General features: G+C 34.4%; 2 protein-coding genes across 5 annotated transcripts in view; one reads left to right on the top strand and one right to left on the bottom strand.

Annotated features, from left to right (window-relative positions):
- Positions 1-5419, bottom strand: part of LOC127871694 (symplekin-like) — a 34551-nt gene extending 29132 nt beyond the window's left edge. Inside the window, exons 1-7 of one of the 2 annotated variants that reach the window (XM_052414824.1) lie at positions 5139-5419; positions 4330-4398; positions 2695-2748; positions 2382-2452; positions 2021-2147; positions 1620-1726; positions 700-763 (exon numbers count right to left, since the gene is read on the bottom strand). In XM_052414824.1, the coding sequence (XP_052270784.1) occupies positions 700-763; positions 1620-1726; positions 2021-2147; positions 2382-2452; positions 2695-2748; positions 4330-4398; positions 5139-5225 (579 nt within the window). In that variant the 5' untranslated portion in view covers positions 5226-5419. The remainder of the gene's footprint in view (positions 1-699; positions 764-1619; positions 1727-2020; positions 2148-2381; positions 2453-2694; positions 2749-4329; positions 4399-5138) is intronic. The other variant, XM_052414823.1, reaches the window with a different exon arrangement.
- The window catches only part of LOC127871697 (tRNA pseudouridine synthase Pus10-like), a 37961-nt gene continuing 18067 nt past the window's right edge, over positions 5202-25095 (top strand). Inside the window, exons 1-13 of one of the 3 annotated variants that reach the window (XM_052414826.1) lie at positions 5202-5292; positions 7707-7860; positions 9207-9446; positions 9724-9810; positions 10732-10766; positions 10913-11024; positions 11444-11505; positions 13815-13952; positions 14636-14718; positions 20546-20671; positions 21630-21686; positions 23013-23089; positions 23910-23965. In XM_052414826.1, the coding sequence (XP_052270786.1) occupies positions 7726-7860; positions 9207-9446; positions 9724-9810; positions 10732-10766; positions 10913-11024; positions 11444-11505; positions 13815-13952; positions 14636-14718; positions 20546-20671; positions 21630-21686; positions 23013-23089; positions 23910-23965 (1208 nt within the window). In that variant the 5' untranslated portion in view covers positions 5202-5292; positions 7707-7725. Of the gene's footprint in view, positions 5293-5553; positions 5643-7706; positions 7861-8610; positions 8770-9206; positions 9447-9723; positions 9811-10731; positions 10767-10912; positions 11025-11443; positions 11506-13814; positions 13953-14635; positions 14719-20545; positions 20672-21629; positions 21687-23012; positions 23090-23909; positions 23966-25095 lie in introns of those variants that run through there. The other 2 variants (XM_052414827.1, XM_052414828.1) reach the window with 2 other exon arrangements.

The raw sequence follows: 25095 nt of genomic DNA, 5'->3' as shown, positions 1-25095 counted from the left end.
AAAGATAAATTTGTTTCATTTTGGCCCCTCAGAGTTCTGGGGTCTATTGAGTTCTTTTCATTGTGGCCCCTCAAGAGTGTTGGTGTCAATTGAGACCCTCCTGAGTGTGATTTTATGGGAACAAATAGTGCTTAGTGCTTTTAAAAGATCTTCGGATGCTTATAGCATATGCAACACTGTGGTTCAAAGTAAGTGCCTTTCTGTCACTATGTGGACATCACATCAAATACACTTATGCTACCTATATTATTGTGGCAATCAATTTTAAGGTATAAACAAGCAAATTCGTTGAATTGATATCCCCCGCCAATATGCTTCTAGACAAAAAAGTGTTATATTTGACACTAAAAAAGCATTTTTTCCAGATACAAAGGGCCTTAACTCCGTTATTAACAGATGGTGTACAATGCCATTTGGCGTGCATCATCCTCTTATCCATATATATACTCATACCAAGTTTCAATGAAATCTGCCAAAGCACTTCCAACATATGGCTCCGGACGGAAGGACGAAAAGACGGACAATGCTAAAAAATATCCCTCCGCCTGTTGCGGGGGATAACAATTATGGGGAATAAAGGTAAAAGGGTCAAGTGGCCATCTACTATTTTACTTTTTAAATAAACACGAGAGTAAATGAAAGTTAAAGAGGAAAAAATCTTTCAGAATATCATTCATAAACATAAAAGCAATGAGTTACCTCGGTTCTTCTAGACAATGTCAACACCAGGCCTTCAGTGAACTTAACGCAATGTGTTCGTATTCTGAATAACAAAATAAAAACTTAATGCATGATTTCAACAAATTATACTAAAAAAGTGTCATTAAAAGCTGGAAAAGATACACAAACAAGAGATGTGTTTGTCAGAAACACAATGCCCCCTATACGCTGCTTTGATATTTTTTTTACCTTTGACCTTGAAGGATGACCTCGACCTTTCACCACTCAAAATGTGCAGCTCCACGAGAAGTAAGTAAGAGATTGAATGGAGAAATGAAATTTTTTTGTGTAATTTTTTACCTTTGACCTGAAGAATTACCTTGACCTTTCACCACTCAAAATGTGCAGCTCCACGAGATACACGTGCATGCCAAATATGAAGTTGCTGTGTTCAATATTAAAAAAGTTATGATAAAACTGTAACGAAGGTTTAAGTTTTAGGAAAGAAAAATACAATGACATTTGACCTTTGACTTTGAAGGATGACCTTGGCTTTTAACCACTCAAAATGAGCAGCTCCATGAGATACACATGCATGGTAAATATTAAGTTGCTATGTTCAATATTGCAAAAGTTATCAAACTTTAACCAAGGTTTAAGTTTTGGGACAGAATGACAGACAGACAGACAGACAGACAGGACAAAAACAATATACCCCCGATCTATTGATCCAGGGCCATAAAAATTCAATCAACAGCAATACTCTTGGTTAACTTTAAATGCAAAACAATAGATCAAGGTCAATTGAAATGTTTGGTAAAAGTCCCTTTAAACTGCTTTTCTCAATTCATATTGCATACAAAACCAATGTCATGCACATATACAACCTACCCTCTTTAAACTGCTTTCCCCAAAACATATTGCATACAAATCCATTGACATACACATGTACAACCTACCCATCATTGTCTGAGTCCAGCATATTGTAGAGCTGTTTCTTCATACTGGCCATTATCTCCCACACCTGTGTCATTTCTGGCGTTGGAGATTTGGTAATGCTCAGCCACTACAAATAAAACCCATTAATATTGAGTATATCTCAACGGTCACCGTCGTTACTTTTTTATAATGACTGTCAATTAATAGGCTTTATCTAACAACTATTACCAAGTCATACAAGTTCATCTAGACTATGACTTCATAGATACATGTAACATATGTTATGTAGAGCTCAAATGTTCAGAAACTAGTAATGTCTTAGTGTGCATTCTTTACATTCTGTACATTCAAAATTCTGTTGTTCAACTATAAGTCATGCATACTAAAATAACCTAGGGAACTGGGATCTATAGAAACTGACCATGAGAAGAACTCTGTAGACACTGGGTAGGGACAGAATGACTTTTTTCTGCACATTGACGTTCTCGTCGTTAAGAAGATGCTGAAGGCTGGGCATCACTTTTGGCAACAAATCTGAGTCCACTTTGCTGAAACACAAATGACTAGCTTTGTCAATTATTTCAGACAATCAAAAGTGTTCTTGATTAAACACAATATTTCTCTTTTCATAAATGACATGGGAAATGTGAGTTCTTCAAAATTCACATCGAAATAAATGATTATACAAAGTAAAAACAATGTCCAATTTGCATTATTATCAATTCTCACCAGAAAAAAGCACACAACTACTTTTATTTTTTTAATATAGAAGCAGAACTTACCAGGCTTCTTCCATGAACCCAATGACAAACTTTTTTACATCAACTGATCCTGTCTGGAAAGCAATCATTTCCTGAAAAAAAATTCAAACACTCGAAGGTTGTGCTTTTACCATAAACATATCACGCACACCAAGTAGAAATGTAGTTACTGTTAATAGTATTCTTTTGCTTAATTGCTTTTCTAGTATTTATTTAGATAAAGAAGCATTTCTAAATACATTTTTTACAGAAATGCTGATGCAAATGTCAATTTTCCAAGACATGATTCATTATTCAAACGGCTTTAATAAAGGTATTGATGTTTCTTTCTTACATCAAAAAAGTTGTCCAGCAGATTTGAGTCCTTCTTAATAATAAGCTCTTGGACCTGAAATAAAAATCCATTTAAATTAACAATACTTAAAGTCTCTATAACACTCAAAATCAATGAAAATTTCGTAAAAATAAAGTATTTCGTAAAATAAAGTTAACACCTAAACAATCAATGTTCATATAGCAATAGAAACAATTTAAACGCTAGATGTGGTATGATTACATAGATTTTTGTTGATACAAAATGCTCGTTTTTATTTATTTGTAACCACAATAAATTCCATGTAAATTTCCTGGGAATATATCTATTGATACGACACACAAACACTAAAATGGTACCATGTTAAAACAATAATAACAAGACTATTGCCAAGCAATAAATGTCCCCAACCGCAGGGTTTTCTTTGGCTCGATTATAGCCGAAATTCGGCTATGTTCCCAATCTCAAAAAGTATACTTTTCCCCCAAAATGTGGCGAAAAATTCCCAATTTCCAAAAAAAAAATAAAAAAATAAGAAGTCTTATGCGTATTTTATCTCAATTTTAATTAAATTACATCTAATAAAGTATTATATGATTTTGTTCTTCTATTTAAAATGATTATTAAGAGTTATATCAAATTTAGTATTTCCCTAATCAGTGGACTTTTTGTGTGGAAAAAAAGGCTAATGAATTTATTTTCCCAATTTCATGAAAATGCTGATAAAATTCCCAATTCCAAAGCCATGGGCTATCTTCCCAAAAAGTTGGAAAAAAAACCTGTACCATCTCCACCATTGTCAGCATTTTTATTTTTTACTTGTTGCCACAGCAACCAGAATTTTTGACATAGGAAGAAAATGAATTGACGTGCATAATGTTATTATTGCCATCTATTCATGTTTCAAGTTTCATGAAAAAATATGAAGAACTTTTAAAGTTATCGCAGGATCCAGAAAAGTGTGCAGGATTCACGATTTTCATAAGTATTTATAGTCTATTTGTTGCCAAAGAAACCAGAATTCTTGACGTAGGAACAAAATGAAATGACATGCATAATCTCCATATTGCCATCTGTCCATGTTTCAAGTTTCATGAAAAAATATGGAGAACTTTCAAAGTTATCGCAGGATCCAGAAAAGTGTGACAGACTGACGGACCGACGGACACACAGAGCGAAAACCATAAGTCCCCTCCGGTGAAATCAGTAGGGGACAAAAACGAGCATTTTGTGTCCACAAACATCTATTTTACCAGACCACATCTGGCGTTGAAATTTTGACAATGGCCATAAAGAACAATCATTTTAAATTGTTTAGCTTTATTTTACGAAATATTGTACGAAAATTTCGTTGATTTTGAGTAGAGTAGTAATGTTACTTTAACTATAATATAAATACAACTTAACTATAATATATATATACAACACATTGATCTAAGTCTGGACCAAGATTTCCTGTGAATGATTAACATCAATATTTGGCTGCATATTTTGTAATTCCTTACTTAACTGCTTCATAAACTCATAGATTTATTGTTATTTTACATACATATAATTTTAAAACCAATTATAACATGCATCTCAATTACTGGACCACACATGAAATAAGCATTATATAATCACTGACCAATAGTATTATTTCCTCAAAACTGATACCTGTTTTAGTATTCCAACTTTATCATTTTCTTTAGCAATCAATGATGCTTGATTCAGCAAATCCACGACCTGAAATGCAAATAAGGGCTACTTTGCAATCAGATGCATTAACTGTCTTATTATGTTTTCTGCCTGTACTGGACACAATCTTATTGTATTGCCAAGTGGTTGGATATACAGAGAAGATATTAAGTAACATGTTTTTGACAAAGTGGTATGCTTTATTAATTTTGGATTGGGGACAGCAGACCTGCCGTACTCAACATCTTCTGGAAGATTATTTCAGATGTGGGTGGTTCTTGTAACAGAATTTGGTCTGTTTTTTATTCTGACATAGCAACAATAATGAAATAACAATAACCCAATGTATGTGAGATGTTTAATCCCTGTGGTCCTATTAAATTGCACATCCAGCAGACAAAATGAATCATATACAAATTGTTGGGAATATTCCTCATGTCAGTACATGAAAATGATGATCAGGAAGACATCAGTTTTATTGAAAATATAGTATACTGTAACCCTGAGAAGTAAACATATTGCCACACATGTCAAAGGTTTTGCTGGAGAAAATTATTATATATACTTTTTTAAATTTAAATCAAGAGCCATTTAGCAAAGGAAAAAGAATTCAAAGCAATGGCCATTTACTATAACTTCTATAGACTCTAATCTCTGAAAACAACAGATTCTCAAATGTCTAATCTCCGAGTTACGTCCCTTTTCAAAATTTGTTTTTTACAATTTCGACAATATTATGTTGGAACATTAATTAAATCTGGTTTCAGACGTATTTGCTCTATACAAACCTTATCATAAACCGATATTTTTATCGATTCTTTATCTTCTTCCTCAAAAAATTGAGCAGCGGTCGAACGGCGACTGCTGTCCGACATGATTACTTTTCTATTGCTAAACTGCTAATGTCAGCAATGAAAAGAATCGCATAACAAGTATTTCGAGGTGTGTGTGTGTGTTTAACATGAATGTCAAAGACTATGTGTTTTCGAATTGGGGGAAATTTTACTTGGATATTTTTTATGTTGCGAGACCATGATTTTTAATATAGAGCCATTTATCCTTAGTTTCGAAGACACAAATTTTGTGTTTTGAAATAAGATAAACGTATCAAAGTCAATAGGTATGTATATAAAGTAATGATTGTAAATACCTACGTTATGTGTGAATGAAAATGCTTCGCACATTTATTTCGCATATACGGCATACTCCACTCGGAGCTGGTCCAAAATTACAACATGTGGATCTGCGGATAGGGGCCCGTTTCTGGATAGCTTTCTCCACCGGAATACAATGTATGACAGATACAGCCTATGCGGCAGATTCAAAGTTTAAATTTGCGAGTGGCTAATTGTCTGTTTCAATGCTGTATTGCTCAAGCTGTTAAGAAGTTTTGCCCTCAAGACCTGTCATTCCTAGATATTTCATCCCTTAACATTTTCGCCCCAAAGGCGAATGAAACACCCACTGGAACCAATCAATAGCATAATGTTTGAACCCCTAAAAAGCAACTTTTAAAATTATGAAATATTAATGTTATTATAAAATCTATGGCTTTTTACTGTTTACATATTGTTAATGTGATATGGGCATTTTTCACTGTTGAATTGAGCTGAAAAGAATTAACAGGTCAAAAGAGTTAGTTAAAATGTGGTTACTGACCAATTATCTGCAACTCATCTTGCTACCAGTTGTTTTTAAAAATATATTTTATATTCGATATTCTTGTGTGACTCACCCAGTCCTCTAAGTCGAAATGATCCGTAAAACAAAATTGTGTCGTAAGAACAAATCTGCACTAAAACTAAATTTAGGTTCACATCGAACATGCATGATCAGTTGTCAAACGAAAGTACGGTTGATATTCAAATGCATTATTTTTCTCTTTCCGGGATATTGTTTTAGTATGTTGATGCTGAATTAACAAATATAAGTGCATATGAAGTGAAAACACCAACAATAAACAACGGTTGCGATAGACAACTATAAACATAGCATATACTGTTAGATGCGCATAATATCACTTTAAACAAAATATAAAAGTGAAGCATTACATTTTTATGCCCCCCTTCGAAGAAGAGGGGGTATATTGCTTTGCTCATGTCAATCTGTCGGTCGGTCGGTCTGTCAGTCCGTCCACCAGGTGGTTGTCAGACGATAACTCAAGAACGCTTGGGCCTAGGATCATGAAACTTCATAGGTACATTGATCATGACTCGCAGATGACCCCTATTGATTTCGAGGTCACTAGGTCAAAGGTCAAGGTCACGGTGACCAGAAATAGTAAAATGGTTTTTGAATGATAACTCAAGAACGCATACGCCTAGGATCATGAAACTTCATGGCTAGATTGATCATGACTTGCAGATGACCCCTATTGATTTTGAGGTCACTAGGTCAAAGGTCAAGGTCATGGTGACCCGAAATAGTAAAATGGTTTCCTGATGATAACTCAATAACGCATACGCCTAGGATCATGAAACTTCATGGGTAGATTGATCATGACTCGCAGATGACCCCTATTGATTTTGAGGTCAAAGGTCAAGGTCACGGTGACCCGAAATAGTAAAATGGTTTTCAGATGAAAACTCAAGAACGCATATGCCTAGGATCATGAAACTTCATAGGTAGATTGATCATGACTTGCAGATGACCCCTATTGATTTTGAGGTCACAAGGTCAAGGTCACGGTGACCCGAAATAGTAAAATGATTTTCGGATGATTACCGGGTACTCAAGAACGCTTTTGCCTAGGAACATGAAACTTCATAGGTACATTGATCGTGACCCGCAGATGACCCCTATTGATTTTCAGGTCACTAGGTCATAGGTCAAGGTCACAGTGACAAAAATCGTATTTACACAATGGCTGCCACTACAATGGACAGCCCATATGGGGGGCATGCATGTTTTACAAACAGCCCTTGTTTTACAAGTTAACTGTTTTGATGACAATTGAAATCTAAAAAAAATCTTTGGTTACCAAATTTATAAAATTTTGGTGGAAATAAACGTATGTAACATAAAATAGGATAACCCTGATTAAATACTATGGTAATTTTTGCTGAAATAACAAAAGGCCTGGTACCCATGGTGAATAATAAGGTAAAGCAGGTGGCATATGTCTAAGAAGGTGTTTGCGAGCCTTACAAAAATTATACAGGGGTGGCATATGATCAGCAGACACATGTCTGAAAGAAATTTGGTAACATGCATTTTATAGGTAATATGTATGTCACGTTAGGGGAGAAGTTGTGTGGCGGCCCAGTTAGCTCAGTCAGGAGAGCACTCTTAGCGAAATGTGTTTGAAATTTGCTGATGAATAGTTACATACAATGTACTTCCTGTTTTCCTTTCAGTCAGAAAGTTGCTATCAAAATGGATCTTTTTCCCTTTGAAGAAGAAGATTTTAAGAAAGTTGCAGAAGAACTGATCAAATGTGGTTGTTGTTCAAGATGCACACTTCGATATCTCGGGGCAAAAGACATGTATACTTACAGGGGAGACTACAATGTAAAGTACATTCGTTTTGACTTTGAATGCCTGCACAAAAGTGAACATACACTATAACGCTGATATATCGCGGACCGGTATATCACCCTGTCCAATATATCGCGGTTAGACTATGGCTCCCAAAAATCCGACAAGCATGATCACTAAATGGCATGTTTTAATCTGAGAATTCGCTAACTTAAGCAAAAAACCGGTTCTAGCTAGTATTTACACCCTATATTTCGCGGCTCACTATGAAAACAGCCGATTAGTGACAGTGTTGTTTGCACATGGCCTTGGTTGTTTTTAACACTTAAGAAGTAACCAATTAAGGTCAAATCATAGGTAATAATGGCATTTTTCATGGTATATAAATCGTTAAATTTCGCAACTGGTCATTCTTTGAATATGTGCATATGAACGCCATATAAATAAACATGTACATATGCTTTATTAAACAAATCATCTTGTCCGCTGTTTTGGAACTGCATATATATAAAATATCAAATGGAAAACAGCTGTAAACAATAGTGGCATGCTGCCTACGTATTCTAAAAGACTATTTATAAGGGTAAATTTGAATGTATGCACAATTATATTTTATACATTTTTAACGGTAAGAATTCTTCTTTTAAGCTGAATCGCGAGCGATTGTACCTGAAAATAAAAAATATAATTTACACTCTTTTTTTTTTTTTTTAATGACAAAACTTACACAGATACGTATGTAGTTATGAAAATGTTCATCTAAGAATTGGTTTGCAATTATTACGATACAAATATGTAGCAGCGCCATCTATAAAATGAAAACATTGGGGAAATTTGACAAATTACAATTAAATTAGACATTTCTTGAGTTATATCATGCGCCAAATATATCGCGCTCTCGATCTTTGGACCTCAACAACCGCGATATATCCACGTTGCAGTGTACTTAGCTGTGAATTTTTATATTTCAAGTGGTCTGCTTAAAGAATTTGTGCCAGTCTCATGCATGGTTTCCTTTCTGAATTAACTCATTCATGTATGCATATAGGGTAACAGTATTCTAAATATAACATAGTAAATGTTATTTTTTACATTTGATGAACGAACTGTTTGCACAATTAAGTGCACAGGTTAACACGTACCCCTAGCTTTATGTAAGTCATTTAATCAAGTATACAAAAAATTTAAATGAGATTGAAGGTGTTCTTTTACGACAGATTTTTTCTGGATGCAAATAATCAGAACATATATTTGGGTTTTAATACATTTAGCTATTTGATGATTTAGTAGAAATGCTGAAACATGCTATGCATTAAGTCGAGCTATTCTTAAGATTTTATTTTAAGAGCAGCTTGATTATCTTTGTCTCTGTTTTTCAGGAAATCACATGTGTCATAGACAAGTTTAGAAAACATAATAAATTAGAATCAAATGGAATTGATACATCAGAAAGTGACCACAAATTACCAGCAGAAAGTGATGCGGTGAAGGAGAAAACATTAGGCATCGAGATATCCAATGGTAAAAATCAGTCACAGGTTGAAGGTAGTTCCAGAAACACCTGTGTGGTATGTCTTGGGGTGCTGGGACAGTTTGCAGATGAAACCTTCTTAGACCAGGTCTGTGTATGGTATTTTGTTTTGTTTCTTGTTTTGAGATTGAATAAGTAACCTGTATCAGATTATAACAAACCCTTAAATGTTCTTGTTCCAGTCTTATTATCATTTGTTATAGCAAACATGTGTACCAATACTCATGTACATCTTAATGTAGGTTAGGGTATAAGGAACCAACATGTTTTTTCTTATAAAACTGATGCAATTAAACCATTTAAAATCAATATTATATTTCTTTTGTTTACTCACTGACCATGAATACTAATTGATACTCATTTAGATAAAGAAGACCATAGATGATGAAGGCTTTCAGTACACAGGTTATCTGTGTTCGCTGATGCTTCCTGTGTGCATTATCCTCAGAGAGGTACTCCTTTATACATGATATGTGGTGAACAATAATATATGTATTGATATAGTAGGACGATCAGGACTAGAAATAAGTGGCTGCCCTTACGTCTGGAATCGAGGAGATTGAAGTCCAGGCAACTCTTCTTTTATTTGGTTGTCCTTCCAAGTGGGTAGCTTTAAAAAAAGCTTGAAACTGATTTCAGGCATTTAATCAGTTTATGTTTAAAAAAGTGTGATGCATAAATCAGGGGTCTCTCTTCCTTTGGGAGAAGAGTACCTGTATCCTCAGGTGGGGGAATTTAAGCGTTGTTTGTCATAAAACAAGCCCAAACATTCTTTTTAATTAAATCGATTATATTTTTTTTTATTTTTTTGGTATATCAGCACATGTAAGTTGTATGTCATTTTAAAATTTATCTTTTATTTATCAAAATACTTCATGGCTGAAAAAACTGAATCTCAAAATACACAAAAGTTTGTTTATGGTTTTAATCACTCTATGGAGGAAGTTTAGTCTTAACTGGGCGAAAAATATATACGTTTTCATAGGGGGAATGGGATCCGCATTTCGGCCCTAAAAATTGAAGATTGAGACCCCTGTAAATTCATGACAGTTATTTTACTTGATTCTGGGCTACTTACTATTTGGCTGGTCTACCAATGTACTTTTGTAAAAAGTTAGCTTTGATCCCTTACAGTGTTATTCAACAATGCTTAAGTTATTTTCTTCGAATGCAAATATTACCTCTGACCATTTAGACTTTTAATATTGGGAGTTATGAGTAACTTTTAAAAGAAATGTAAATGGTTTTGTTCTATATAATGCTGAATTTTGACAAAGTTAGGTGAGTTAAATAAAAAGACATGTTCATAGTTTTATTTTGTCCATATCATTGTTATGGACATTTCATTTAAATGGTGGTATGTTTATTTGCAGCATGCCATATTACAGCATATGAAACAAAAATTCAAGTAAGTACCCTCAAATCATTTTGGAAGAACGTGCTAATTTGGGAATATATATCATGAAATGTTAACATGTAACCTATTTTGAAGTAATGTGTTATTCAATAGAAAATCCTAGGGCTGTTGTAAGTCTTGTTAACACATGCTTTCAGGCATCTGTATGATGACAAGAAAGATTCTGATGTTGCCCCAATCAAAGATGTGTGGAAGTGGAGAAATGGTCCTATTCTTGGCCAAAAACTGAAAGCCCCTTTTGATGCCAAAGTTAGTTTTCTTGTCTTTCTTTAAAAATAATTAATGAATTATTTCCTTATTGGTTTATTGCAATGTTTCATATGAGCCAGTTAATAAAGTTTTCATTTGAAATATTTTGTGAATTCATAAATAATTTATTGCAGGTGTAACAAACTTATCAATTTTACCAAGTAATGTTACAATACCCAGAGTTATTGTTTTTTTGGAACTCACAATGTAAAATTGGCCTAAACTTATTATGTCAAACAATATTTGGTATTCATTTTTTTTTCGATGTGGTTGCATAGTCAACCTCAGAGAAGTAGTTTTTATTTGAAAACATTTTAATGAAACTCAGCTGCATAAATATTGTGAGAGGTTAGAAATTCTATGTATGTAAGAAATGTCCCCATGGATATTTTAACATGTCCATGTTTTGTTTCTTTCAGAGCTTGTTTGATATAACACTCACATTTGACTATAAGGAGTCCAATAGAGAATGCAGTTTCTTGTAAGTCAGTGCTTTTTGTTCAACCGTTCAACTCCACATTGAGTTCTTTGGAAGGGGAAACTCAATGTAGTGAATATGTATGCAAACAAGTTAACCCTTTCAGTGCAGGAACCGAATTTTGAAGGCCTTTGCAAACAGTTTGGATCCAGATGAGACGCCACAGAACGTGGCGTCTCATCAGGATCCAAACTGTTTGCTATTCTGATAATATTCTTTAAAAATAAATCGAAGAAAATGCTAATTTTAGAAATTCAGCAGAAGACATTTTAGCAGACGACAAATTTCCCAGCATGCAAAGGGTTAAATAAGATATATGTCATTTATCTTTTCATTCTCTTATCTGCAGAATGTTTAGCTTTGACCTAAGCGAAGAGTATAATTATTCAATGCTTGAGGAATGAAGAGTATAATTATCCAATGCTGGAGGAATGAAGAGTATAATTATCCAATGCTTGAGGAATGAAGAGTATAATTATCCAATGCTGGAGGAATGAAGAGTATAATTATCCAATGCTTGAGGAATGAAGAGTATAATTATCCAATGCTGGAGGAATGAAGAGTATAATTATCCAATGCTGGAGGAATGAAGAGTATAATTATCCAATGCTGGAGGAATGAAGAGTATAATTATCCAATGCTTGAGGAATGAAGAGTATAATTATCCAATGCTGGAGGAATGAAGAGTATAATTATCCAATGCTGGAGGAATGAAGAGTATAATTATCCAATGCTGGAGGAATGAAGAGTATAATTATCCAATGCTGGAGGAATGAAGCCCCTTGACAAGCCTTCAGTATAATTATCCAATGCTGGAGGAATGAAGCCCCTTGACTAGCCTTCAGTATAATTATCCAATGCTGGAGGAATGAAGCCCCTTGACTAGCCTTCAGTATAATTATCCAATGCTGGAGGAATGAAGCCCCTTGACTAGCCTTCAGTATAATTATCCAATGCTGGAGGAATGAAACCCCTTGACAAGCCTTCAGTATAATTATCCAATGCTGGAGGAATGAAACCCCTTGACAAGCCTTCAGTATAATTATCCAATGCTGGAGGAATGAAGTCCCTTGACTAGCCTTCAGTATAATTATCCAATGCTGGAGGAATGAAACCCCTTGACAAGCCTTCAGTATAATTATCCATTGCTGGAGGAATGAAATCCCTTGACAAGCCTTCAGTATCATTATCCAAAGCTGGAGGAATGAAGTCCCTTGACAAGCCTTCAGTATAATTATCCAATGCTGGAGGAATGAAACCCCTTGACAAGCCTTCAGTATAATTATCCAATGCTGGAGGAATGAAGTCCCTTGACTAGCCTTCAGTATAATTATCCAATGCTGGAGGAATGAAGTCCCTTGACTAGCCTTCAGTATAATTATCCAATGCTGGAGGAATGAAGCCCCTTGACTAGCCTTCAGTATAATTATCCAATGCTGGAGGAATGAAGCCCCTTGACTAGCCTTCAGTATAATTATCCAATGCTGGAGGAATGAAGTCCCTTGACAAGCCTTCAGTATAATTATCCAATGCTGGAGGAATGAAACCCATTGACAAGCCTTCAGTATAATTATCCAATGCTGGAGGAATGAAACCCCTTGACAAGCCTTCAGTATAATTATCCAATGCTGGAGGAATGAAGCCCCTTGACAAGCCTTCAGTATTATTATCCAATGCTGGAGGAATGAAGTCCCTTGACTAGCCTTCAGTATAATTATCCAATGCTGGAGGAATGAAGCCCCTTGACTAGCCTTCAGTATAATTATCCAATGCTGGAGGAATGAAGCCCCTTGACAAGCCTTCAGTATAATTATCCAATGCTGGAGGAATGAAGTCCCTTGACTAGCCTTCAGTATAATTATCCAATGCTGGAGGAATGAAGCCCCTTGACAAGCCTTCAGTATAATTGTCCAATGCTGGAGGAATGAAGCCCCTTGACAAGCCTTCAGTATAATTATCCAATGCTGGATGAATGAAACCCCTTGACTAGCCTTCAGTATAATTATCCAATGCTGGAGGAATAAAGCCCCTTGACTAGCCTTCAGAATGACTGAAGTTTCACCTGCTCAATATACATATACATCCATAGAAATACAGTATCCAGCCATTCAGTCTGTACTAAAAAAATCATATTCACTCTAAATACTTCTCCTTTTCACTGTTTAAAGTTTAAAGCTATGTTCTCCTTTACAAGGAATCATTTTTAAGAAAAAGCAAAAATAAAATAATGCTTCATATTTTAAATGACCGTAAGGTACATGGAAGATATTTGTGTTCCTTAATCAGCTTTGAAAGGTTGTTTTTCCACTCAGATTGAGTTCAACTAACAACGAGGCATTTCGAAAGCGTAAGAAAGATCGTCGTTACAACAAAAAATCTGCCGACTCGGTGTACAATCGAGCTAACGTCGGCAAGGCCATAGAAGAAATGAAAGATGAAGAGTTTATGAGGTAAAATCATACATTTTGTTCATTGATATTGTTCATTTTGTTCATTAGTTCTAAGATATGAGTTCAAGCTTATTTATTGTCACTGGATGGGACTTATGGTGTTTGCTCAGTCTGTCAGTCAGTCAGTCTGTCAGTCTGTCACACTTTTCTGGATCCTGCGATAACTTTTAAAGTTCTTAATATTTTTTAATGAAACTAGAAACATGGATAGATGCAATATGGACATTATGCACGTCATTTCATGTCGTTCCTACGTCAAAAATTCTGGTTGCTATGGCAACAAATAGACTAGAAATACTTCTGAAAATGGTGGTTTTCTGGATACTGCAATAACTTTAAAAGTTCTTCATATTTTTTCATGAAACTTATGACGTGCATAATCTCCATATTGCCATCTATTCATGTTTCCATGGAATGATGGCAATATGGAGATTATGCACGTCATTTCATTTTGTTCCTACGTCAAGAAATATGGTTGCTATGGCAACAAATAAAAATTAAAAAAACATTCTGGCAATGGTGGAGTTTCAGCGGTAGGGGGCAATATTGCTTGGCAATCACTTGTTCATTTTGTTCATTAGTTCTAAGATATGCGTTCAAGCCTATTTATTTAAGCTCATTTTATATATTGGTGGTAATTTGAAGCAATGATTGGCCACTGGAACTTTGTTATCGTGTTGCAGGAGTTACCAGTGCCCTCCATTACCACCCCGGTGTGAAATTACCTGTGATATAAAGTGCCAGAATGAGAACATCTTTGTAGCAGGTGGAGTTTTTTTATTTATTTTCGTAGTATACACTTATTTCATGGATGCGCGATGAACAGTCAAAACTGTTTCCCAAGGTATCAGGGATGACTTTGGTACTGTTGGGGCAACAGTTTTGACTGTTCACCAAGCATCCATGAAATACGTGTTTTATTACCTGATCAAATTTCCAACATAGAAATAACAGCAAACTAACTTTTTATTTACACACAACAGTAATCGATAAAATAAATAATTTTGACTGTTTAACTGTGAAATGACGTCATTTTTTCGACGAAATGACGTCATTATTTCAGCGGGCAACAGTTCAAACTGTTGACCAGTCAACAGTTCGATATTCACCGGTAACAGTTTAAAACATTGCAAATTTCTTTTTCGACGAGGAAATAGCAAAAAATAATTAAATATCATTTATATAAGACATCAGGTAATAATTAGATTTGTCCTCATTTTTAACAATTTTCAGTCATATCACTGTGACCAATTAATGAAATATATATTTTAATAAGTTAGCTGGTTTACCACTTCTAATTGTACATCCTTAACCCTTTATCACTTAGATATGTATTTTCACGCATTTGTAGTCCCTAAGAGAGTAACCTTTGATTAAAGACCTTACTAGTTTCAAATTTTAAAGACTTTATTTCCAACCCTTAGATACTGATGAGCAGCAAACAGCATGAAACCTGAACAGACTGCGTTTTATGCTGTTTGCACATAGTTTGCACATTTTATGCTGTTTGCACTATGTTTGCACATAGTCATTTTCACTTTGCTTCTGAGTGGGAAAGAGTTAATATGCCAACTGACAAACACTTGACTTGTATCAGAGGAAAAAGACCTGTATCAGAGGAAAGAGTAAATAATCTAAGGAAAGATTTCTTGACCGATCCCACCCAAGTTTTGTGGCCAGGCTGGACGTCAAACCTGGGACAGGATTTGAAGTGCAGCATTCTTACAATCGTGCTTTTTACAGTTTGATCATTATTTAAAAGAAATTAATCAGTTTTATTGTGTCTTGTATTTCAACAGATAATTTTGAAGTAAATATCTGAAATATCAATCAAGTAAAAATTGTTTTTTAAAATCAAGAGTGCACTTTAACAATGGGGGGAATCACGTGGTCAGAATTGAGAAAACATGGCCGCCGATGCCTCGCTTAGATTGAAAAATTGAGTGTTCAAACAGGTACATCTTTCTTATTACTTACTTGTTTTTAATCGGATAACGCCTATCATATGGCCAGCCGGAAGCGGTTTCATAGAGTATCAACCGTTTCCCTCTGGTTGGTCGGAGTGTGGAGATTACTCATGGAATATTTTGCGATTTCTTGAACCGTCAATTGCTGTTGTACACGCACTAACAATAATATCACTGTTTTCACAATAATTAGCACTGTTTAAGTACCAGTTGTGCATGTGGACGCATTGAAACTTACAAAAAATGGATACATCGATTGCTAATGGCGTTATTTTCAAGGTAAAGTTGAGTTTCGATTGTTTTTAACGATTGCTGTTGAGCACGCACATGGCTGTTGTACACGGACAACTTCTATAACAACTGTTGTTGAGCACGCACATGTAAAAGAATACCGTTTTCTCAGCAGAATAAGTCTAAAACAACGTCGCATTGGCATGTTCCGGTACATGTAGCGATACATATCTTATGTATCCAGCAAAACACACATTTTGGTTGAAAATTGCCGTGTTTTTTTCCCAATAAACTGCAAAACAAATCGAAACACACAAAACAACTTTCATGTATGCTAAGCATATACTCAACACATATAATCATGAAATATATTTTCCTTGATTCTCCAAGTACCAACACTTTTCCAATAAAATAGTTCAGTATTAATACTATCAACATATTTATAACTGTTTTCACAGAGTCAGAAGCTCAGGAAAAGTACAAAACTGCTCACATAGGCACCAAACAGTATTGAAAGGGCCTTCGGGGTTTGGAAGCGAACCTTTCATATCCTTCATGGTGAGGTATGTAAGGACATTGTTTATATTATTAATGATAAAATTTATTTCAGATTATAAAATAAAATGTATTTAATCAACAAAGATTTTTAATCGAAATTGACATCATCATATATTTCTAGGCATATCAAGTCTAAAGTTGGAAAAAAAGTTATAAATAACTTAACATTATTTTTGCATGCCATAGACACATTTCAGTTCTTAAATTCAACTTACTTATAGACGGAAAATATGCTGAATATTCTAAATATGAATAAATGTAACTGATTTTGACATATTGAACAAGTCAATGTAACAGCAGTATACACAACTTTACTGTAAAGTACTGATACATTACTGAATGCCAGCTAAAACAATTAAAACATTTTTAGATATGTTTTTGTGTATCTGTTAGAGCTCATAAGAAATACATAAGATATTAGTAAATTGTTACACTCGGTAAAAAATAGCTGTTACTGTTTACTCTGCATCAAGCATTGGGGACAAATTTGACAACATTTTTAACAATGACTTTTGATGTAACATTATTTTTCAATGGTATTCCTCCAATTTTTGTTTATAACAGATTAGAATGAAGCCTGCCAAGGTTAGCCGCATCATCATTGCCTGTGCTGTTCTTCATAATCTGCGGTTGATGTGGGGGAACCAGCAGTGGATCCGGAACCTTTAGAAGAGGTTGCCAAGGGAGATATATTGCAGGCTGTATCGGATGCGAGAAGAGTTAGAGATACCATTGTCGCAAATTACTTTACATAGGAAATTAACAGATTAAATATAAATGTTTTCTTTATATTTGTGCTTGTATTTCTCGGAGTCATACACTGATAGTTTGGTTCCTTGTTTGTTTATGCGGGTTTAACAGCATTGGAACAAACATTCAAAAAGTGAACAAAATATATTATTTCAATGCCTATATAATATTTTTGAAACAATGTTCAGGTAATAACCTCATTTGTACTCACTCATTTTTGGATTTTTTAAAATGAGAATATCAGTCTGTACTGTGATTCTTTCGTAGAACTTTTCATGTTTGTGTCAAGCTGTTCTGTTTGGCATAGTACACCATCTGCATCTCGCTCAGTGACCTGTATATATTTAAATATTTTTGTTTTTCTTGGTTTACTCTATTAACTACTTACACAAATGATAAGAATTGTTCTGAATGATTTTGATTATTGAGAGCCATCAGCTATTTTATTATGGTTATTGTTAAACAATGATCTGATTCTATTGGGTCAGTATGTCCGTTTCATTGTTAGCAAATAATTTCAATTTAAAGAATATGACATTGTCATTATATAGTTTAAAGTTGAATTTTTAGCTAATATAAATGAAACCAGGTCCACGATTAGTTATATACATACATATATACATACTTAGTCTGAGGCTCTTTCTTGTTACTGTTGCAACTTGGGTGTTCATCTGTATCTGCTGATGCACATCTTGCCCGATCTCTGTTAAGATCATATTATTTGATCCATTGAGTCAACTTTGTTAAAGCAAGAGATATTTTGAAGTTCTTATGTGTTTTATACATGCGGTACAGTATAAATATAATATTGGAAACTGATTCTTACACTGTTAAAATCGTCAATAATCGAAGTTTAGTCCAAACATAATAAAATCTTGGGCAAAATACCACTTTTGCCCCCGCCAGAGGGTTGGATATGCACACGGAATGAGCCCATTGTGTTCATTCAGTATGTATTCACACCTCTGGCGGGGGGCTTAAGTGTTATATTGCCAAATTTTGACAAATGAATGAACAGTCAAACCAATACAATTTTCTGATTGTTACCACAATAACAGCTCGATCAGATAATGGCTTTAGACTGTATGACAGACTTGTTAAACAACGGTAATTTCAAACATAACTTTTTAACCATTTGTTTCGTAGATTAAATAATTGTACCCCACTCTTGATTTTCCCAACGATGGCAGCTTCCAAGTCCATATTAAACCATCTTGCTATTTTGACTATAAATATCGTGTCCAAACCATATTTGATACGTATTAAACGTTATTCTATGTCTGGTATGGCTTATTTACAGTACTTATTCATAATTTAATAGCATTTTTAGCAAAGTACTACAGAAATACTTACCTGCGGTCACGCTGGCCTAAACTTTATATTGCCACTGTAATGAAGTTATAGGATCAAAGCTTATTGATGATTGTTGTTGTAAACTAGTTACCTTGTAAATTGAAATGTGTCTGAGTTGGTGTCTTTAGCTATAAGGTTTTATGTCCGCTTCGAGGTTATATGTACAGTCTGTCCTCTATCCGGCTCATGTAAAACGAGTACTGAAAAGAGACCAATGCAAGACTATCATTTCAATAAGAATATTCTTGATAATACTAACCTGGGACGAAAAAAATGCTACTTATCATCAAATGTGTTAAGTATATTCACTCGAAATAAATATTCTTTTGGCAAAAATACTTGATGAATTGATCTCTGAGGGCGTAAAACACAGTACACAATCTGTAGGAAATAAAATACATTTTCAAGTTGTTAAAATGCATGCCCAATTCCAAATCATATTCATCCTTTATGTTGGTCACAAACTGTATAGTAATAGGGTAAAATGTTATCCTGTCTTTATATGTTTATATGTACTTGTCCCTTTAGCATGAAAAATTGTTCTGAAAACAATTGAACATTCACTTAAATGACAATATCATAAAGCGATTTCTTCAAGCAAAAAACAGCAATCCAAAAAAATATAAATAAAACTCTCTGGAGGAAAAGCAACATTTTCAAATACTCGCAAGCCAGTACAAAAGGCAGCTACACTGAAAGAGGCTAGCTATGAAATTCCTATTGAAAATAAAATTTTGATGATCCAAATTGCCAATTTCGTATACGAATTAACATTTTATGTGCGTTTGCATAAGGTATGTATCGCTACATGTATCAGAACATGCCAATGCGACGTTGTTTTAGACTTGTTCGGCGGAGAAAACGGTATTCCTTGACATGTGCGTGCTTAACAACAGTTGTTCTAGAAGTTGTCCGTGTACAACAGCCATGTGCGTGCTCAACAGCAATCGTTAAAAACAATCGAAACTCAACTCTACCTTGAAAATAACGCCATTAGCAATCGATGTATCCATTTTTTGTAAGTTTCAATGCGTCCACATGCACAACTGGTACTTAAACAGTGTTAATTACTGTGAAAACAATGATATTATTGTTAGTGCGTGTACAACAGCAATTGACGGTTCAAGAAATCGCAAAATATTCCATGAGTAATCTCCACACTCCGACCAACCAGAGGGAAACGGTTGATACTCTATGAAACCGCTTCCGGCTTGCCATATGATAGGCGTTATCCGATTAAAAACAAGTAAATAATAAGGAAGATGTACCTGTTTGAACACTCAATTTATCAATCTAAGCGAGGCATCGGCGGCCATGTTTTCTCAATTCTGACCACGTGATTCCCCCCATTGTTTAAATAAACACAAGGTTTTCAAATCAAAGAACCTCTGATATTCTTTCCTTCCATTTCATTTCCTCCATTTCAACAAATTATCTAAGTATACATTATTCTCTGTTACAGTTTGAAAACGAGTATTTTGTTCATAGGTCATAAAGCCATCACTAATGTATAACTTTTTGGATTCTTTCAAAGACAGACCCACTGATGCATTGATACACTGGCAAGGGTAACTTATCATTCACCATTCTTATTATAGCAGGCGGGGTAAACAATTGAGCCTATCAAGAGAATATGAAGAATACCCCACCTTAAGCATTATAAAATTCAATAACCATGATAGACAAATGTTGGCACTAACTTTGTTACCATGGTTACTGTTTGTCTACTTTCAGGCCGCTATAACAAGTACAGTCGGGAGCTCAGTCAGACCCCCTGGATCATAGAGGGCACACGAAGGTCAGAGTCATCGGTAGAAGAACTGCTTAACGATCACATTAGAAAGTTCTTTAGGCATTCAGGTATTTTGCTTAGGTTTAGTTTACACCTGCAGTGAAGGTTGATATATTTGAGTTACGTGGTTCGTTTGTTGGTCAGTTGGTTGTTTTATTTGTTTGTTTTTTATTGGTTGTTTGGCATAAAATGTTGTATTGCTCAAAGCTCAATATAGCAGTAACAATGGTCGTTCATGCTTGTCCTGAATCTTACTATGATATTTACTGTCACATTTTAGAATAACATACCACAAATGTCCACCATTATTTGATGATGTGTTGCAGTTAAAATCTGTATTCTACCTCAATGTCAATGTCACAGATGTCAAAAGTCAAATTTTGCCTTGAAATAGCTTGTCCAGAATGAAACTTTATCATTCATCATGCAGTTTGTAAATTACTGACCACCAATGACCATCATAATTGACCACCATTGATCACCATAACGAACTGCTTGTCGCTTGTAACAGTTTATACCTACCTCAAAGGTCAAAGGCAAAACAAAACAGTTGAAAGTAGATTTTTGCAAAATAATTGCTTGTCTGGACTGTCATTCATTTTGCAATTTAAAAATGTCTGACTACAAATGACCACCGTGAGGATATTGCGTTTGTAATGTAACGTCGGTCTCTACCTGAAATGTCAAGGTCACACTTAGAGGTCAGATGTCAAATATGGTCATAAAAAAGCTTTTGTAGGCTGTGAGTTAACACTGTTCATATCATCCCAGAATGGTATACACTCTATGTACCCTACAGAATTGCCTGTAACATGTATTACTCTGGTGATGGTTTGATGGAGCAGCAACGGGTATGATAAGAAAATGCTTTCTTATACAGCTTATATGTTTATGATTTACTGATTGAAGTTTAATCAGTTTTAGACAACTGATTTACATATGACTGTTCATGAAATTAAATCCCCCTTAATTAGATAGGACTAAAATTTAGTGTAAAATGAGATTTAGCATGTTCTCTTTTTTTAGAGCAGAAGTTTTCCTCATCAGGGCGGGAGGATGTAGATGTGAGAATGCTGGGAAATGGTAAGATCTTGTCCCGTAGCCATTAACCCTTTACCACTTAGATATGTATTTTGAAGCATTTGTGGTCCCTTAGAAAGTAAAATTTGATTAAAGACCTTTGTTACTAGATTCAAGTGTTAAAGGCTTCATTTGCATAAAACCTGAACAGATTACGAGTTAACTCGCTGGCTGTTCTGGTTTTATGCTGGTTGCAAAAACATTTTCACTTTGCTTGTTATGAGAGAAAGGGTTAATCTACATACTGAAAACTGTACCTACTATTCAAAATGATTCAAATGGTGAATTCCATTGATTCAAATTGTGTATATGAGTTCAAGTGAATCAAATTGTGTTCTTAAAATAATGTGATTTAAATTGTGTTTATGAAATCCAGTGTTTCAAATTTGTAAATTTAATCAAATGTTGTGAGTGCAATCAAGTAATTCCAATTTGTTGGTGAAATCTAGTGATTCAAATTTTGTATGGGAAATACAGTAATTCAAATACTGTGTTTGAACTCCTTTCACCTAGTGATTCAAATTTTGTATGGGAAATCCAGTAATTCAAATACTGTGTTTGAACTCCTTTGATATTGTGCATGTGAAATCCAGTTATTCAAATACTGTGTTTGATTATCTGTGATACATATTGTGCATAAGAAATCCAGTGAGGCATTTTTTTTTAGGCTCAAGTGATTCAATTTTTTTTATGGGAACTCGAGTGGTTCAAATTTTTGTTATTGATTTAAGTGATTAGAATTTTGAATATGAAATCCAGTGATATTTTTTACACACTTGTGAAATACTTCACACATAACCAATGATAACAAGTTTTAAACATTCAGATTTATAACATACATGAAACTGACACAGGCTTGGTAGAGCTCTTAAGATTTGTCAATTTACTTTTTTTTTTTTTTTTTTTTTTACTTGCATTTACCAAATTGTGGCCATATGGCCTGGCTTCAAAGCTGAACAGTTCAATTTATGAATTGAAAATCGAATAAAGTGATAGCGAACTGCTGTGGAACAGTAATAAAATGATTTTTAGGATGTTTGTAATGTCTGTTTATGTGAACAAATTGACACTGACCTTCATATGCTTAATACATCATTAATACACACATTGATTTTACCTGAAATTAAAGGATAGGGAAATCTTGTGTCTCACTTGCAAAAAGAAGAGTCTGGTAAATAGTTAGAAATCGGTCTAAAGTATGGCATTTTCATTATTTCCATCATTTTCCATCCGTTTATTAAGACACATGCAAATTTTGTCATGAAAAAAGTTGCATCTTATATTTTAGAAAATAAAATAGGTTTAAAAACTCCTGATATATTGTTGCAGGGAGACCATTTGTGTTGGAGTTGGTGAACCCAAGGTGTCGTAGTTTCACACAGGAACAGATGAACAAAATTCAGGAGGTACTGAAAACAGTCGTCGGGAAGCTTAGATTATACCCTAAATGTACTAGTTTTAATCAACTCAGTAATTTAATTACACTAACGAACAAGAGATGTGTTTGTCAGAAACACAATTGCGCCACTTTGAATTATTTTTTTGTCCCGTACCGGTTTCACCGGAGGGGACCTATGGTTTGCGCTCTGAGTGTCTGTGAGTCTGTCTGTCTGTCACACTTTTCTGGATCCTGCGATAACTTCGTAAGTTCTTCATATTTTGTTCCTATATTAAAAATTCTGGTTGCTATGGCAACAAATAGACTACAAATACTGCTGAAAATGGTGGTTTTCTGGATCTTGCGATAACTTTAAAAGTTCTACATATTTTTTCATGAAACTTGAAACATGGATAGATGCAATATGGACATTATGCACGAAATTTCATTTTGTTCCTACGTCAAAAATTCTGGTTGCTATGGCAACAAATAAATAAAAAAAATTATAACAATTGTGGAATTTCTGACAATGGTGGAGCCGGTAGGGGACATATATTGCTTGGCAATAGTCTTGTTGACCTTTGACCTTGAAGGATGACCTTCACCTTTCACCACTCAAAATGTGCAGCTCCATGAGATGCACATGCATGCTAAATATCAAGTTGCTATGTTCAATATTTCAAAAGTTAACGCAAATCTTTTACCAAGTTTTAAGTTTTGGGACGGAATGACAGACAAACAGGCCAAAAACAATATACCCCCGATCATACGATCCGGGGGCATAAAAATATAATTTTAAATGTTTGTTTACAATTGTGGAGGTTTCAATTGTGAACTGTTTTTTGCAGAGTATCAATGCAGCAACGACTGATATCCAGTGCAGAGATCTTCAGATTGTGACCAAGTGAGTGTTAGATGTTTTGGTCATTAAAACAATAGTATTTATGGTTCAGCAATTATGTATAATATATTTATATTCATGATTTTAAGTTATCAGATTTTGTTACATACACATACAGGTTTGTTAAAGTCCTTCAATCAAGATGTTTTGGTCATTAAAACAATAGTTTTTATGATTCAGCAATTATGTATAATATATCTTTATTCATGATTTTAAGTTATCAGATTTTGTTACATACACATACAGGTTTGTTAAAGTCCTTCAATCAAGATGTTTTGGTCATTAAAACAATAGTTTTTATGGGTCAGCAATTATGTATAATATATCTATATTCATGATTTTAAGTTATCAGATTTTGTTACATACACATACAGGTTTGTTAAAGTCCTTCAATCAAAAGAGATACACTGCAGTGCTACCCATTGACAAAATCCGGTCGCCATTACTAACTTCATTGTCCCATTTGTTTTTTTGCAATCGCCCCTGCCAAGAATGCAAGAATGTTCTATATCCAAATAAATTTGTGAACATTGGGAAAAGTAAAGTTTTTTAAAAACCTTTTTGGGGGAATAGTGTTAATGCAAATGAATTTTATGGATCTGTTCGATAATTATGACTTTTGGTTAAATAATGTGAAGGATAGGGCATTTTCTAATCATAATTGTTTTACATTCAAACTATGTGTATACCACCACAGGGACGAGTTACTCTGTTGTTTGGTTGGTCTGTGGGTCTGTTGGTTAGTCTGCAATTAAAACCCAAACTGACAACCTCCTCATTTCTCAAGATATCAAAGTGAAATTTAATTGTGTCTATATAATGAAGTGTAGATCTGCTTTCATCAGTGATCCACATGAGCTGGCTTTTGTGTTCTTGAACTAAATCCTTTTTATGGTAGTAAAAAAAGTAGTGTAAAAGCTTCCAAGTTTGTGTAGCAAACTTCGTTCTCATTTCTCTAGCTATTACATTGAAACTCTAAATATGTCATCATTGCAATTTTAAATACTTTTCATCACCAGTTACCACCCTCACATCCCTGATTTATTTGCTCTTACACATAACATAAAGGGTTGGGAAATAGTAACGTATCTTACAAATGTCTATTTTTAACCTGATTTCAAGTGTTTAGTGGT

The sequence above is a fragment of the Dreissena polymorpha genome, chromosome 3 (assembly GCF_020536995.1).
Source record: "Dreissena polymorpha isolate Duluth1 chromosome 3, UMN_Dpol_1.0, whole genome shotgun sequence".
NCBI lineage: Eukaryota > Metazoa > Mollusca > Bivalvia > Myida > Dreissenidae > Dreissena > Dreissena polymorpha.
The sequence above is the reverse complement of the archived record's forward strand: the minus strand, read 5'-3'. Positions and strand labels throughout refer to the sequence as shown.